Source organism: Oncorhynchus mykiss, chromosome 6 (assembly GCF_057628025.1).
Source record: "Oncorhynchus mykiss isolate SJ-2025 chromosome 6, ASM5762802v1, whole genome shotgun sequence".
Taxonomy (NCBI): domain Eukaryota; kingdom Metazoa; phylum Chordata; class Actinopteri; order Salmoniformes; family Salmonidae; genus Oncorhynchus; species Oncorhynchus mykiss.
The window spans coordinates 71,121,582-71,136,978 of record NC_143027.1 but is presented as its reverse complement, the minus strand read 5'-3'; the positions used below and the strand labels follow the sequence as shown (position 1 = coordinate 71,136,978).

At 42.6% G+C, this 15,397-nt stretch overlaps 1 protein-coding gene across 20 annotated transcripts in view; it reads left to right on the top strand.

Moving 5' to 3' along the window:
- Positions 1-12,517, top strand: part of ppfibp2a (PPFIA binding protein 2a) — a 37,394-nt gene extending 24,877 nt beyond the window's left edge. For 16 of the 20 annotated variants that reach the window (XM_090238768.1, XM_021607507.3, XM_090238770.1 and 13 more), the window contains 15 exons: positions 1,853-1,928; positions 3,651-3,775; positions 4,011-4,078; positions 4,188-4,248; positions 4,396-4,437; positions 4,633-4,762; positions 6,326-6,461; positions 6,626-6,754; positions 8,535-8,685; positions 9,396-9,507; positions 9,682-9,770; positions 10,027-10,149; positions 10,307-10,432; positions 10,628-10,816; positions 11,013-12,517. In XM_090238768.1, coding sequence (XP_090094894.1) covers positions 1,853-1,928; positions 3,651-3,775; positions 4,011-4,078; positions 4,188-4,248; positions 4,396-4,437; positions 4,633-4,762; positions 6,326-6,461; positions 6,626-6,754; positions 8,535-8,685; positions 9,396-9,507; positions 9,682-9,770; positions 10,027-10,149; positions 10,307-10,432; positions 10,628-10,816; positions 11,013-11,216 — 1,761 coding nt within the window. In that variant the 3' untranslated portion in view covers positions 11,217-12,517. The remainder of the gene's footprint in view (positions 1-1,852; positions 1,929-3,650; positions 3,776-4,010; positions 4,079-4,187; positions 4,249-4,395; positions 4,438-4,632; positions 4,763-6,325; positions 6,462-6,625; positions 6,755-8,534; positions 8,686-9,395; positions 9,508-9,681; positions 9,771-10,026; positions 10,150-10,306; positions 10,433-10,627; positions 10,817-11,012) is intronic. The other 4 variants (XM_090238764.1, XM_090238765.1, XM_090238756.1 and 1 more) reach the window with 1 other exon arrangement.
- Positions 12,518-15,397: the final 2,880 nt, after the last annotated feature.

The window sequence follows — 15,397 nt, the reverse complement described above, 5'->3', positions numbered from 1 at the left end:
TGATGCTCTCTGCGCTTTTAACGGACCTCTGAGACTATCACAGTGCAGGTGCATTTATACGGAGACTTGATTACACACAGGTGGATTGTATTTATCATCATTAGTCATTTAGGTCAACATTGGATCATTCAGAGATCCTCACTGAACTTCTGGAGAGAGTTTGCTGCACTGAAAGTAAAGGGGCTGAATAATTTTGCACACCCAATTTTTCAGTTTTTGATTTGTTAAAAAAGTTTGAAATATCCAATAAATGTCGTTCCACTTCATGATTGTGTCCCACTTGTTGTTGATTCTTCACAAAAAAATACAGTTTTATATCTTTATGTTTGAAGCCTGAAATGTGGCAGAAGGTCGCAAAGTTCAAGGGGGCCGAATACTTTCGCAAGGCACTGTATATGAGATGAGTAATGTAGGGTATGTAAACATATTAAGTGGCATTGTTTAAAGTGACTAGTGATAAACAATTACATAATTTTTTCCATTATTAACGTGGCTGGAGTGGAGTCAGTATGTTGGCAGCAACCACTCATTGTTAGTGGTGGCTGTTTAACAGTCTGGCATTGAGAGAGAAGCTGTTTTTAGTCTCTCGGCCTCTGCTTTGATGCACCTGTACTGACCTCGCCTTCTGGATGATAGTGGCTTGGGTGGTTGTTGTCCTTGATTAACTTTATGGCCTTCCTGTGACATTGGGTGGTGTAGGTGTCCTGGAGGGCAGGTAGTTTGCGCTGCTGCGCCGTCTTCACCATGCTGTCTGTGTGGGTGGACCAATTCAGTTTGTCCGTGATGTGTACGCCGAGGAACTTCACTTAATACCCTCTCCACTACTGTCCCGTCGATGTGGATGGGGGTGCTCCTTCTGCTGTTTCCTGAAGTCATCTCCTTTGTTTTGTTGACATTGAGTGTGAGGTTATTTTCCTGACACCACACTCCGAGGGCCCTCAACTCCTCCCTGTATGCCGTCTCGTCGTTGTTGGTAATCAAGCCTACCACTGTAGTGTCGCCTGCAAACTTGATGATTGAGTTGGAGGCGTGCATGGCCACGCAGTCGTGGGTGAACAGGGAGTACAGGAGAGGGCTCAGAACGCACCCTTTTAGGCCCTCAGTGTTGAGGATCAGCGGGGTGGAGATGTTGTTACCTACCCTCACCACCTGGGGGCGGCCCATCAGGAAGTCCAGTACCCAATTGCACAGGGCGGGGTCGAGATCCAGGGTCTCGAACTTGATGACGAGTTTGGAGGGTACTATGGTGTTAAATGCTGAGCTGTAGTCGATGAACAGCATTCTGACATAGGTATTCCTCTTGTCAAGATGGGTTAGGGCAGTGGGCAGTGTGGTTGTGATTGCGTCGCCTGTGGGCCTATTGGGGCGGTAAAGAAATTGGAGTGGGTGTCAGGTAGGGTGGAGGTGATATGGTCCTTGACTAGTCTCTCAAAGCACTTCATGATGATGGAAGTGAGAGCTGTGAGAGCTACGGGGGGGGGGGGGTAGTTTAGCTCAGTTACCTTAGCTTTCTTGGGAACACAACTGAGCTCTCCCTCGTTTTGTGTTCAACAGGAAGTGACAATGGTTATTGCAAATTAATTGACAAATATGTCCTAATCCAGTTTTGCAAAGCTCTTAGATTTACCCTAAACTCACAGCTGTAATCGAAGCCAAAGGTTTTTCTAACATGGTTCGACTCTGGGAGCTGAACACTTATACAACAATGTTTACTTATTACATTTGTTTTCCACTTTGGCATTTAGTGTTCTGTGTAGATTGACAATTTAAATTAATTTTAATCCCACGTTGTATCACAAAATGTGAATAACTACTTTGCAAGGGACTGTATGGATTCATCTCCCTGTTACAGGACCGGCGTATTGAGGAGCTCACACTGCTCTTAGTCCAGTGCAGACAGTTCAGAGACGTTGCGACTCCAAGACAAGGTACCAACCTCCCCTAACATACATTGCACTACTCTAGTTATTGATTGACTGTTTTAATGAAAAGCCACCAAAGGGTAAAGCATTCCTTGCATTCAAATGTACAGTGGGGCAAAAAAAGTATTGTCAGCCACTAATTGTGCAAGTTCTCCCACTTAAAAAGATGAGGTCTGTAAATTTCATCATAGGTACCCTTCAACTATGACAGACAAAATTAGAAAAAAAAGATTTTTAATTGAATTTATTTGCAAATTATGGTGGAAAATAAGTATTTGGTCAATAATAAAAGTTTACCTCAATACTTTGTCATTGCCAACAAAGGGTATATAACAGAGGGAAAACATTTTCTGTAAGTCTTCACAAGGTTTTCACACACTGTTGCTGGTATTTTGGCCCATTCCTCCATGCAGATCTCCTCTAGAGCAGTGATGTTTTTGGGCTGTTGCTGGGCAACACGGACTTTCAACTCCCTCCAAAGATTTTCTATGGGGTTGAGATCTGGAGACTGGCTAGGCCACTCCAGGACCTTAATGCTTCTTACGAAGCCACTCCTTCGTTGCCCGGGCGATGTGTTAGGGATCATTGTCATGCTGAAAGACCCAGCCACGTTTCATCTTCAATGCCCTTGCTGATGGAAGGTTTTCACTCAAAATATCACGATACATGGCCCCATCCATTCTTTCCTTTACACGGATCAGCCGTCCTGGTCCCTTTGCAGAAAAACAGCCCCAAAGCATGATGTTTCCACCCCCATCCTTCACAGTAGGTATGGTGTTCTTTGGATGCAACTCAGCATTCTTTGTCCTCCAAACACGACGAGTTGATTTTTTACCAAAAAGTTATATTTTGGTTTCATCTGACCATATGACATTCTCCCAATCTTCTTCTGGATCATCCAAATGCTCTCTAGCAAACTTGAGACGGGCCTGGACATGTACTGGCTTAAGCAGGGGAACATATCTGGCACTGCAGGATTTGAGTCCCTGGCGGCGTAGTGTTGCTGATGGTAGGCTTTGTAACTTTGGTCCCAGCTCTCTGCAGGTCATTCAGGTCACCACACTAGAACCGTGTGGTTCTGGGATTTTTGCTCACCGTTCTTGTGATCTTTTTGACCTCACGGGGTGAGATCTTGCTTGGAGCTCCAGATCGAGGGAGATATTCAGTGGTCTTGTATGTCTTCCATTTCCTAATAATAATAATTGTTGCTTACCTATTGCAGATTCAGTCTTCCCAGCCTGGTGCAGGTCTACAATTTTGTTTCTGCTGTCCTTTGACAGCTCTTTGGTCTTGGCCATAGTGGAGTTTGGAGTGTGACTGTTTGAGGTTGTGGACAGGTGTTTTTTATACTGATAAGTTCAAACAGGTGCCATTAATACAGGTAACGAGTGGAGGACAGAGGAGCCACTTAAAGAAGTTACAGGTCTGTGAGAGCCAGAAATCTTGATACTTCAGATACTCAATCAGATACTTATTTTCCACCATCATTTACAAATAAATTCATTAAATCCTACAATGTGATTTTCTGGATTTTTTTTCTTCTCATTTTGTCTGTCATAGTTGAAGTGTACCTATGATGAAAATTACAGGCCTCATCTTTAAGTGGGAGAACTTGCACAATTGGTGGCTGACTAAATACTTTTTGCCCCACTGTATAATGAACTAGAGAGAGCAGAACATTTCCATTACTCATGATGGTATGAAGCAATGACACTCTTTCTGTGATAGCTCCACCCACCATCCTCTCAATATCCAATGAGAGTACTCCATCGAGCAGCAGTGAGGAACGGGAGCATGGAGTGGTGATGAGGACAGTTCCTTCTAGTGTTCTCCCTGAGAACAAAAAGACTGAGGTGGGTCAGAGGAAGGGGAATGTTCAGATAGGGGAAAAAATTGTTTTCTCAGCCCCAAGCATACACTGACAATTACTCCAGTTTTCAGTATCGGCACAATATGAAGGTAGAAAGTGCCTTTTGGATTAAAACATGTTTGATCCTGCCCAATATGGTTCAGAAGCCTCATTGTCACAATGCACTACCGTCATATTCCTCGCTCCCTGTCCTCATCTCCGTCTCTCCTCTGGTCCAGATGTCCTTCAGCAGTTCATCCCCACAGCTTGTGTCCCACCTGCCAGCCCAGAAGGAAAGAGAACTCTGGTGAGACTCTGGGAATAGATTGCCTTTTCTGGGACTTCTTTATGGGGCTGCACTAACCAATATAATTCATTGTAAATTGAATAATCAGATGATAATATATTTTTATCAGGACGCATTCCCGACTTTTATCAAGCAGTATGGACAACCTACAGAATGGATCTTCATCGAAGGTAGTGGGGACATTTTCACTTGACACCATTTACTGCCCAGAGTGAGAATATCTGTCTAGAAAGGCCATTACACTTTTCTCCCCAATCTGTATCACAGCACTGACTCCTTGTCATCTAATGACTGTTCTTCACCTTTCCTACCTCTAGCATGTAGTGGTGATTCCTGTAGAGGCTGAAGTGTCTACTGAGGTATTGCTACTGTGAACAAAACTCTTCACGTTCATATCTAACCATTACTGTTCTTCATTGTGTTTGGGTCACACTTCTGACCACATGATTGTTTTGTGAATTAGAATTTTATAGGAAATAAATCAATTAATCAAAAGTAACATAAAACATTTTCTATTGGTCTAATTGTTTCATTAGTCTGTGTTTGTTCTCCAGAATAGGCCTGTAGATAACCGATGCCAGACCCTGCCGGTGAAGGCCTCCTTCCCAGAGCATAATGGAGAGGGAGAGTGCAGTGAGACACAGAGCCAGAGGTCTCCAGAGGGGAGTGAAGACGGAGACTCAAGTAAGCCTAAAGAAGCATTAACCCCCCCCCCCCCACCCCCCACCACACACACACACACACACTGTCTATTAGTGCTTCAGACACCTTCACCTCACGATATACTTAGGTTTCACTGTAGCTTATGTTGCATAGTGGACAGACCTGCTCTGAGAAACCATATCTGCTTAGTTCTGGCCCCTTCTACAACACAGAGCACAAAGCCTCAGATAGCTGATCAGACCAAGACCTGGTCCTCCATTTTGAGACCGGGAAAATACACAGGTCTCTGATCAGTGGCTAGTGGCACTTTGATCAAAGCCAATAGCGGCGAGGCCCCAGCCGGAGCAAAGGTTTTCAGGGATATTCCTGACTGCCTGACATATACCATGTTCACAACCCCACCCTCTTTCTGGTCGACCACACTGAACCCAACCCCATCCTCTCTCTCACAGACCACACTTACCCCAATTCCACCTTCTCTTTCTAAATGACCACGGTCCACACAACCCCACCCTCTCTCATGGACCACACTCACCTCAACTCCACCCTGGACTTTGGAGTGGCAGGAATCAAGTCCATGAGTATATGATCCTCCCACAAAATTAATCTATATTGGCCTCCCAGCTGTAACTGGTGCCATATTATGGATGTGGTGGTGGGATTTTGTGCTGTGCACATAAACAGGCACAGGCCCAGCAGCTGGAACCCCTTTCTATGTGCTCTCACTCCTTTTGGGTGGTCGGTTAGAGCCAAAGGCCTCCAATACAAACATGAGAAAGCAAAGCTCTACCAATCCCCTAGTGGGCCTATCAGTGAGTCTTACTGGGGTTCGACAACATATCGAAAAATACATTACAGACAAAATACTTTACAATTGACATACACATCATGTTAATGCTTTTCAATGTGTGCGTGTGCATCTATCAGTTTTTACATGTCTGTACAAGCACAAGTAGGTCACATGGAGGAGAGAAGTTGTGCCGTGAGATGGTGCTTAATACGTTTTTTTTTGTGCTCATAAGATGGAAGGGAGTCATGCATTCATGGCTCAGGGTATAATGCTGTGCATTTCCTTTCATTTGTTCTGGACCTGGGGACTAGGAAAATGTATGTCGGGGTAAATGAGTGTGTCAGTGCTCTGTGTAAGATGACAGCATACAATTTGGAATTTCCAATACATTCATGTTCCTTATATTTCAGGGATATGTACACGTAGGGTGTCCATTGCACTAGTCTGAGTTAATTAACATGTTTGTGCTAGTTCTCTTCACAGGCTATTGGCAATAAACATAATTCAGTCATTAAGATTCAAGTCTTTTTGAAGGTTCACCGCCTGTATGAAACTTTTTTTTCACCAAGATAACATCAGCTATTTGTTTTGCAGTCCTGGAAAGAAATACATTTTTTGAATGAACGAGTTGATTGTTTTTATTCTTGCATTGCACATTTTCAAAATAAACTCAAATGAAAGCTTAACCAGAACCTTTGCCCAGATGTAAACTTCCGATTTTATATGTTTCAATGATAGATACACAACTAGAAAATAAAGATAATTTTTTGTTGATCTTTCCCCCCTTCTTACAGGAAAGACAGAGAAAATGGACGACACCTCATCCTCTGATCTTTCACCCCAGTCTTCAGGGGCGGAGTCAGGTCAACGGACTATTGGCTCACCAGAACACTTGAAGAACAATAACAGTATCAGAAAGCTCTGGGGAAAGTGAGTGGTATATATTCTTTAAATATATTTTTTAAATAAAATACATACAGTAGATTCAGCATATACCTCACCTAACATGGCAAGCTTAGGAATGTGAATGACGCCCAAGTCTTGAATATTATGTACAGTATGTCTATGAAATCAAATACAGTCCTCTCCTCCAGGATCAGGAGGACCCAGTCAGGGGGTCTGCAGGGGGAGGACCTGGAACCAAACCAGTTTAGGAGAGGGGGGCTGCGTGCCACAGCGGGGCCAAGACTGACCCGGACCCCTGAGTCTGGCAGCACTGTTCGGTAAGACTGGATTTGGGGATAACTCCTTGACACCGCCTAATTCCCCAATAGATTAGTGGCATGAATTAACAATGTAGTAACATTTCTACTAACCTTAACCCCTACTCTAACACTTATTCTAAACCTAACCGTAACCTTAGCAAACAGTTGCTTATCACCAGATGACTTGTTGATAGTTTGACCATCTGTACAAATAGTGACCAACCGCCTCGATTTGGTCTTATGTATAACAATTTGGAATGGTGCTTTTTACATTACATAAAAATAGCATAACTGGTTCATTTTAACACCAATACACCCATACATTTAATATATATACATCTAGAATACCAGGGAATTAAAAGCAGCTTTCTAAACAATGATTTTGCTTAGTTTCTAGCTTGTTAGGTGTAAACGGCACAGTGAAATGGTTACTTGCATAGTGGAGTCTTTTGTTGTGACTTGTAGCTAGCTAAACAATGAACCATAATCCTAACTCATAACATAACTATCCTGTATGAATCTACAGGTAGCTAAAGCTAACCGATGAGCTAAGTTCAATGTTAGCTAGTCTATAACTAGCAATGTAAATGGCTCTGAAATATGAAAACATTACTACACAGATCATACACACAATGTTAGCTAGCTAGCTAACAGTACCCTTTAACGGGCAATGAAAACGACGTTCTAACAGAATTAGAAATGTAGAATATCTGAAAATGTAGCTTGCTAGTCTCTCTTACCTGTATACATGGATGAATGCTTCTCCCTCTTTGTCACAAATACCATGGTTGCCCTTAGTTTGAAAATGTAATCCAGACAGGTGTTTTATTCAACAGCCTTCCTTGTTCTCTTTGGCTCCCTCTGCATTTGCAATCAAACGCCATCTCCTTAGCTATCATACTCTGCTTCCACCAGGCATTCCACTGATTTAAAAACTCGGTCCTCCAGAAAGTGGAGAGCCTTAGTAACACTTGGTCCTCCAGAAAGTGGAGAGCCTTAGCAACACTTGTGCAGATTTTTGTGATATCTTTCAAAAAAGCCACTTTAGAAAGGATTACCTAGACACATTTAGCAGCTTATGTTATAGACAGAAGAGTGCTCCATGACAGCACAATCTGAAATCATCTCTCAGCATGTCCAGCCCAACCATTCTCTCAGCCAATCATGGCTAGCGGCAGGTAGCCTGGCAGGTAGGAGCGTTAGGCCAGTAACCAAAAGGTTGCTGTATTGAATCCCGAGCTGACAAGGTAAAAATTCCGAAGCTCCGAAGACGTGGATGTCGATTTTAAGGCAGCCCTCTGCACCTCTCTGATTCAAAGAGTTGGTTATATGTGGAAGACACATTTCAGTTGAGTGCATTCAATTGTACAACTGACTAGTTATCCCCTTTACTGTCTTTTCCATGGTTAAACCAACTCGGCTCGTAATTTAACAAAAACATTATTTTTTTTTTACAGATGGCATTACAAGTTACTTTTTAAGGCACATGAAAGTTCACGTGTTCCAGAAGGCATTTCTGCCAAAAAATGCTTTTGATAAGAAAATACATAAATTACATTCAAATACCTCTCCTGTGAAGTAGTGACGTTACGAGATATGCCTAGTTTCCTGAAATGAGTCACATATGTTTGCTACTGCGCCTGTTTCAATATAGGGCATACTGTTCATATCGTATAGATGTTGAATAGGCCATATACAATATATGTAGACAGAGAACCTTGTTTTGCTTCTATCAGTGTTCTCTCTCTCTCTCTCTCTCAAGCATTCTTACTCTAACTTCTCTCATTCTGTCGATCAGGGATATGAACACACCATTCAGCCAGTGGACCAGAGAGCAGGTGTGTGGTTGGCTGGAGGACTATGGTCTGGGCCAGTACGTCAACCTGACCCGGCAGTGGGTCGACAACGGACAGACGCTCCTGTCCGCAAGGCCACAGGACTTTGAGAAGGTCAGCTGTACATAGTCCATCTGTAAATAGCCCACCCAATCTATCTACCTCATCCCCATACTGTTTTTTATTTTATTTACTTTTCTGTTCTTTTGCACACCAGTATCTCTACCTGCACATCATCATCTGTTCATTTATCACTCCAGTGTTAATCTGCTAAATTGTAATTATTCGCTCCTATGGCCTATTTATTGCCTACCTCATGCCTTTTGCACACACTGTATATAGACTTTCTTTTTTCTACTGTGTCATTGACTTGTTTATTGGCTTGTTTATTGTTTACTCCATGTGTAACTTGTTGTCTGTGTCAAACTGCTTTGCTTTATCTTGGCCAGGTCGCAGTTGCAAATGAGAACTTGTTCTCAACTAGCCTACCTGGTGAAATAAATTAAATAAAAATTGTAAAACATTGAGGGAGAGAGTTGCTACTCTGAACTTAAAAACATACAGAATGGTTGCTTGTATGGTGTCTATATTAGGACAGCCTCAGGGTCACAAGTAGGTTGTCAGTCACTCAGAACTTTTCAGTCTCCGCAGGATTCCATATGGACACTGCGTTGTCATAATACTCTCTGGAGAACATGTAGCACTGCAGGAATCAGGTTCATGTTGTTCTGAACATATAAACATGGATGGTTTGGGGAAACCACAGTAAAACCTGGCATGTGTTTCAGAACTTTATTTTAATGTAAATGTTTCTGTGTCCACAGGAAATGGGTATCAATCACCCGCTACACAGGAAGAAATTACAGCTGGCTCTAAGGGGGTTCAGTACTAAAGCCCTGGAGAAGTCCTCTGAACTGGGCCACATCTGGGTTACACGTACGTCTACAACTTAAACTGTACTCTTAAAATCGACTATATTCAGACATTACCAGAAATGTGATATTTGAGGTGCACAATGAGTCAACTGCATTGTCTGTAGGATATTTTGCTGGAAAATGGTCCTTGTTTAAAAGGAAGTTAAAATGGTTAACTCTGATTGGTCACATGCAGGATGGTTGGATGACATAGGCCTTCCACAGTACAAGGACCAGTTCCACGAGGGGCGAGTGGATGGCAGGATGCTTCAGTATCTCACCGTGGTAAGGCTAAACAATGATGTCTTTTTAAGTGAATCGTACAAGAAATGTTGAGTGTAAATGCTCTCATTTGATATCACCATTAAATATAAAAGGGTTCCCATACATTGAATACGCCCTAGCTTTCCTACTGAACTACAGTGAATACGCCCTAGCTTTCCTACTGAACTACAGGGAATACGCCCTAGCTTTCCTACTGAACTACAGGGAATACGCCTTAGCTTTCCTACTGAACTACAGTATCTAAACTGTTTCCCAGAATGACCTGCTTTTCCTGAAGGTGACCAGTCAGCTTCATCACCTCAGTATAAAGTGTGCTATCCACGTCCTCCACGTCAACAAGTTCAACCCCCACTGCCTCCGACGAAGGCCTGGAGAGGAGGTGAGAGGGTGGGAACCCTGAGGTGGGGGGAGGAGGGAAATGAGTGACTGAGGGGAAAAGTTGGAATGATGGATGAGAAATTGGTTAAGATTTGTTTAACGATAAGATTTTACTGCTCAGTGGCGGAATTGTCTCATTTCACTCTCTCCCTGGTCAGAGGAACCCCTCTCCCTCAGAGGTGATCCAATGGTCCAACCATCGTGTGATGGAGTGGCTTCGGGCGGTGGACCTGGCTGAGTATGCACCCAACCTACGGGGCAGTGGGGTCCATGGAGGTCTCATTGTGAGTGGACTGCACCTCAGAACCATGCATGCGTCCCAATTCCCCAAACCTTTCTGAAGTGTGCAGCTGCACACCCCCCGTCATCTGCAGGAACACACTCTGGAAGAAGACAAGAGAATCGGGATGCAGCACTTATTAATGGTTGTGTTCCTACCTGAGTGAGCTCCAGCCCTGTCCTCTACCCCTGTACTTTAGATTCTGGAGTTGCGGTTCAGCTCTGAGACCCTGGCCATGCTGCTGAACATCCCCCCTCAGAAGACCCTGCTCCGCCGCCACCTGGCCACCGCCTTCACCGCCCTGGTGGGGACGCAGGCCTCTCTGGAGAAACGGGAGTATGCCAACGCCACCGGCCATGCACCCCTCACTACCGCCGCCAAAGTTCGGGTACGACTGCTGTGTGTCCATGGAAGAGGGCCTGTGATTACCCTATAATGTGCTGTGACTACTCTGTACATGTAATGACATCTGCCTAATTTTCTTGTATTCAGTTTTAGAAATAATACACAGTAGTTATTTTTCAATGTACATACTGTGTACAAAGGACCCAAGCTTAAGCTCTTGTCTTCCTGTATTATTTCAGCCCAAGAAGCTTGGTTTCACCCACTTCAGTCACCTGAGGAAGAGGAGGCCGGATGACTTGGGGGACTACATCTGCCCGATAGACATTGGGGGCCTTTCAGCCATGAATGGGGTTTCCCACCGGCCGTACGCAGGGGTCCGAGGCCTTAGCCCCATCCTGGACAGAGTGCCAGAGAGGCGGGAGCAGGTGGGGCCCAAAAGCTGACACTGACACTCCCCTCAGCCAATGACTGCCAATCTTATGGCTTTTAACCCTGCCCCACATGTCTATGTAAACACGCCCCCGTTCTCCCTGAATCAAGGTGCTGATTTTGTGATTCGGGGGAAATTCTAACGCATTGATTTTATCACCAAATGGTTATTTGCTGGACAAGCTACAGTGTGTGCATATAATGATGTGGATGTACTCATTGGGTATTAGCTGGACATCCTGTATGATAATTAGCTGGATTTACTTACTTATTTACTGGATATGCTTATCAAGTAATTGACCTGGATATGTTGAAATCATGACTGACCTGACCGGCTAAATGAGGATTCATTATGTTACGGTTGTATAATGGTTCCCTTTGAAAACCGCTCTCTGCATTCCTGAATAAATTAGATGGATTCAACTTTCCTATCTTCTGCCATTGCTTCAGAACATGACCCCTATATGTTACTGACCTTTGTAGCCTTCCTCCTTACCTTGCTGGATTTAGGGTAGCTTAGCTATCAACGGCCTTTCTTGAGTTATGGTACAATGTACAAAAATGAATACCAATTATATAAGCTTGTTTGATTTTATTTTGTGTTATATTTAATAACTGTAAAATTCACAAAATACAAGGTGCTGTCATGATAATTCAGGTTTGCACACAATACCCAACTCGGTTAGCCTATAATTATATATTGAAAATAAAAATAATTTGCAGGTGCTTGCTTTTTGTGTGCTGCATGTTTGATAGTGTAGTTAATTTTAATTGTAGTCCTAAATGCATTATTTATAGTGGTGAAAGATGATAGGGGTACTGGCCAAACTGAACAATGTTGACTCTTTGAAGCAAAGTGCTCTTGCTGACTCCACTATAACACACATCATGGATTATAGACAATCATAATGCTACAGCGGCATCAAACAATTATTCCATCAATGCACACCTGAATTTACAGCATTGTTACATGTATACTATCATGTGACTGGTAAGCCATGAATGCTAATGTTTTCAGATTGCTGATTAATGTTCCATCAGGACAGTTCTGTCTCCAGCTCAGACTCTGAGAACAACCTGGTGAGTTTTAGCATTGTTTTTCAGAGAACTGAAGATATGTAATTTATCATACAGTATGTCATTTTCCCTCATGGTGTGTGTGATGCTATGGCTCAAGTTACAATGCTACAGTAGGTGGAGTATAATTCCGTATGTTGGACTACTGTTGCATACCATGCTCCTCTCCATATTGTTGCAACATTATGGTCTTCATTGTATCCTCAGGTCCATCATTAAAGTCATGCGTTAACATCTGTATAGTCTACAAATGTGTTACTCCAGTGTAAAGAGACAGCTGTGACCAGATTCTGCTTTGGAGCTTGTGAGAAGCAAAACTCAAACCAGCAAAAAGCCCTCTGTGTGCTCACCCTCGTGAAGATCAGAAGTGGAGGAGGGCTCTGAACCATATTTTTAGGTCAAAACCCCACACCATTTATTCAGCTATGATAGAGGGAAATCGGTGGCTGTAAAAACATATATGCAGTGTATCAACGCAACTTCTTTGATCAAAATGTTATTCCGTTAAGGAGGAAATTGAGTGACTTCCGTATGTCAAAAATAAATCATGACAAAAAGGCAGATGTATCCAACAGTCGGATTGGAAGAACAAAACATGACTGACCAGTTCAGACACTATTAGAGTGCCAACATCTTAAAGTACAAACAGGATGACCGTATGCTATCTTTATTGGGAAAGAAGTGCCAGAAATAAATAGAAAAACATTCAACAGCGCAATCTACATTAGGACTTCTCTTGCATTTCATAATTAGTAGTTGGAGGAATGTCACGTGATTTACCGAACTTCAGACACTCATCTCACTCCTCTACTTGTCCACGACTGATTTTGTAGACATGGCAGCAAAAGGTATTCTTCGTCTGTTCAACGTGAACAATTATATCCCTGTCAAAGAATAGTTCATGACTGTCTGAAACAAGAAAAGAGGAGGAAAAAAGTAAGTCCTGTGATCTGTATGATTGGTCTTGCACTGCCCTCTACTGATGTAAAAAGGCAAGGACATGTCTCAGGATTGGAATCCCTTATTTGAGTTTTATAGAATTTAATAAGGAAGGAGGGATAACCCTGTTAAACAAGTATTTTACATGAAAGGCTCAGTGTAAAGGTAAATGTTTCCACCTTTTTAATTCTCATTACAATCCATATAATATACTTTGTCTATATCAAGTGTTTGACCTCGTTTCCTGGTTAGTATCTACATAACTCAAAGACCTATGCAGTTCTGTGTAGATGCATAGTGCAATGCGTTCTATTTGCTGTCTAGTTTACTAGTGCGGCACCAATCGTCAACCTAATTCATTACCACTTCTGTGTAAGTGGAGATGGAGAGAAAGACCTAGAATGCATGTTGTGGATGAATTACTGTCTATGGTACATTTTGTTAGGGAAGATTCAGAATTTGTTGGTAACATATGTAAGATGTTTTATATTTATCAAATGTGTGTAAGTTAATTCTCATCAGAATGGTATTTTTGTATAATACTGTGGGCAGGGTTGCAGTATCTGTTCTATGTCAAGACTAAGTTGCATGGCCGCTGAGAGGGGAGAGGTCAAAGTGTCATCATGTGTAAACATATCTTTTACTCCCTACCTTTTCTAGTGGGGAAAGAAGGGTTGCAGTGTTGTTTCTATCTTAAACTATAGCCTCACCCTCCTCTCCGTGAGTTTGTCCAGGAGTTTGTATTTAGAGTGGGTTGTATCTAAATGACAATTTGATATATGCCTGTTGTAATAGAGGATTGGTTTATGGTTCTGGGTTTGGGAAAGGAGACAAAGCTGAACAATGAGTTATGTCTATGCTGTCTGACTGTGTGTCTTTGCTATTAAAGGAACTCAGTTGTATTGTAAGGGGGCTCTCAGAGAATTCATGGTTAGACACTGAATCGATCTTAGAGTCACAGGGTTGTGATAGAGCTCATATAATTAAAGATGGACTTTTATAACTAACTCTGACTTGTGTGTGTGGTTTGCTCCCATGATTTGGTAAATAGAGGAAATTTCCACGACATTTTTCTTTCTTTTTCTCCTCTCTCTTGCATCAGTTTACATCAGTTTCATTGACCATCAATGATGTATTAAAGCATCTCAAAATAAAATGCCTCACATTTCCAGTATACATGAACCAGAATATTGTTGATGAAGGTACAGAACCAGACTGGGGTTATATGACAATACATGTGAGTAGCCTGTATCCTGGCTACATTACCAACCTAGCTGATCATAATATCCCCATCTTCCCATCTTCCTATCTTCCCATCTTCCTATGGGTTCATTCAACCCCCACCTCTTCCCTCAACCTCTTACCCAGGTTATCTGGTGAAATAACGGTTAATGAATAGCATATCAACCATCTGTGCTGCAACCAAAGAGATAGCTAGAGGACTCATCTTTGTATCTGTGCCATAATAGCATCTGTGACAGCATAGGCAGTGACATTGAGGCAATCTCCATTTTGAAGTAGTCCATTTTCTTCTTTATGATTGGCTGATCCCTCCTCATGACCCGGTTGGGCTTCACTCCAACAGGGTTACAAGGAAGGATCAGCCAATGAAGTTGGAAGTCCCACCCAGTTGACTATGTCAGAGAGCAAGAGGCGAAGCAACAGGGATAACTGGGTCTAAAATCTGTGTTCTCCAGCAGGTGCAGGTTTTTCATTTTTTTCCGCTCACCAAGCAAGGAGTTTTTGTTTGTAGGTCTATGAGAGGCTTATTTGCTATGTGTGGCTTACCTGATTGAATAGAAGCTTCACAATGCTTAGGTTGTACGGGTGTATTGACATGTGACATCCTGGCAACTTTAAGAAAAAACACTTTGGCCTAGATTCAAGTCAGTATTGACAGATTGGCGTGGAAACCGGCCAGTAGGGGCAACAGTGAGCGCTGTTACCTTCATGTAAGTTTAATTTTTTGCTGAGTGTTGTGGATGGTGATGGTGGATGCAACTTTGGTTTTAAAAGCAAGGGGGACGTTCATCTTCTTATTTTATTGTCCAGTCGGATAAACACTTCAAAAAGCCAACGCGACGCTCGGAGGCGTCCGCATAGTCCTGAAGCACACCGTTGTCTCATTTTGTATCACATTCCAATGATAAAACTAGGTTGGGGCAAAAATGCAATTTCA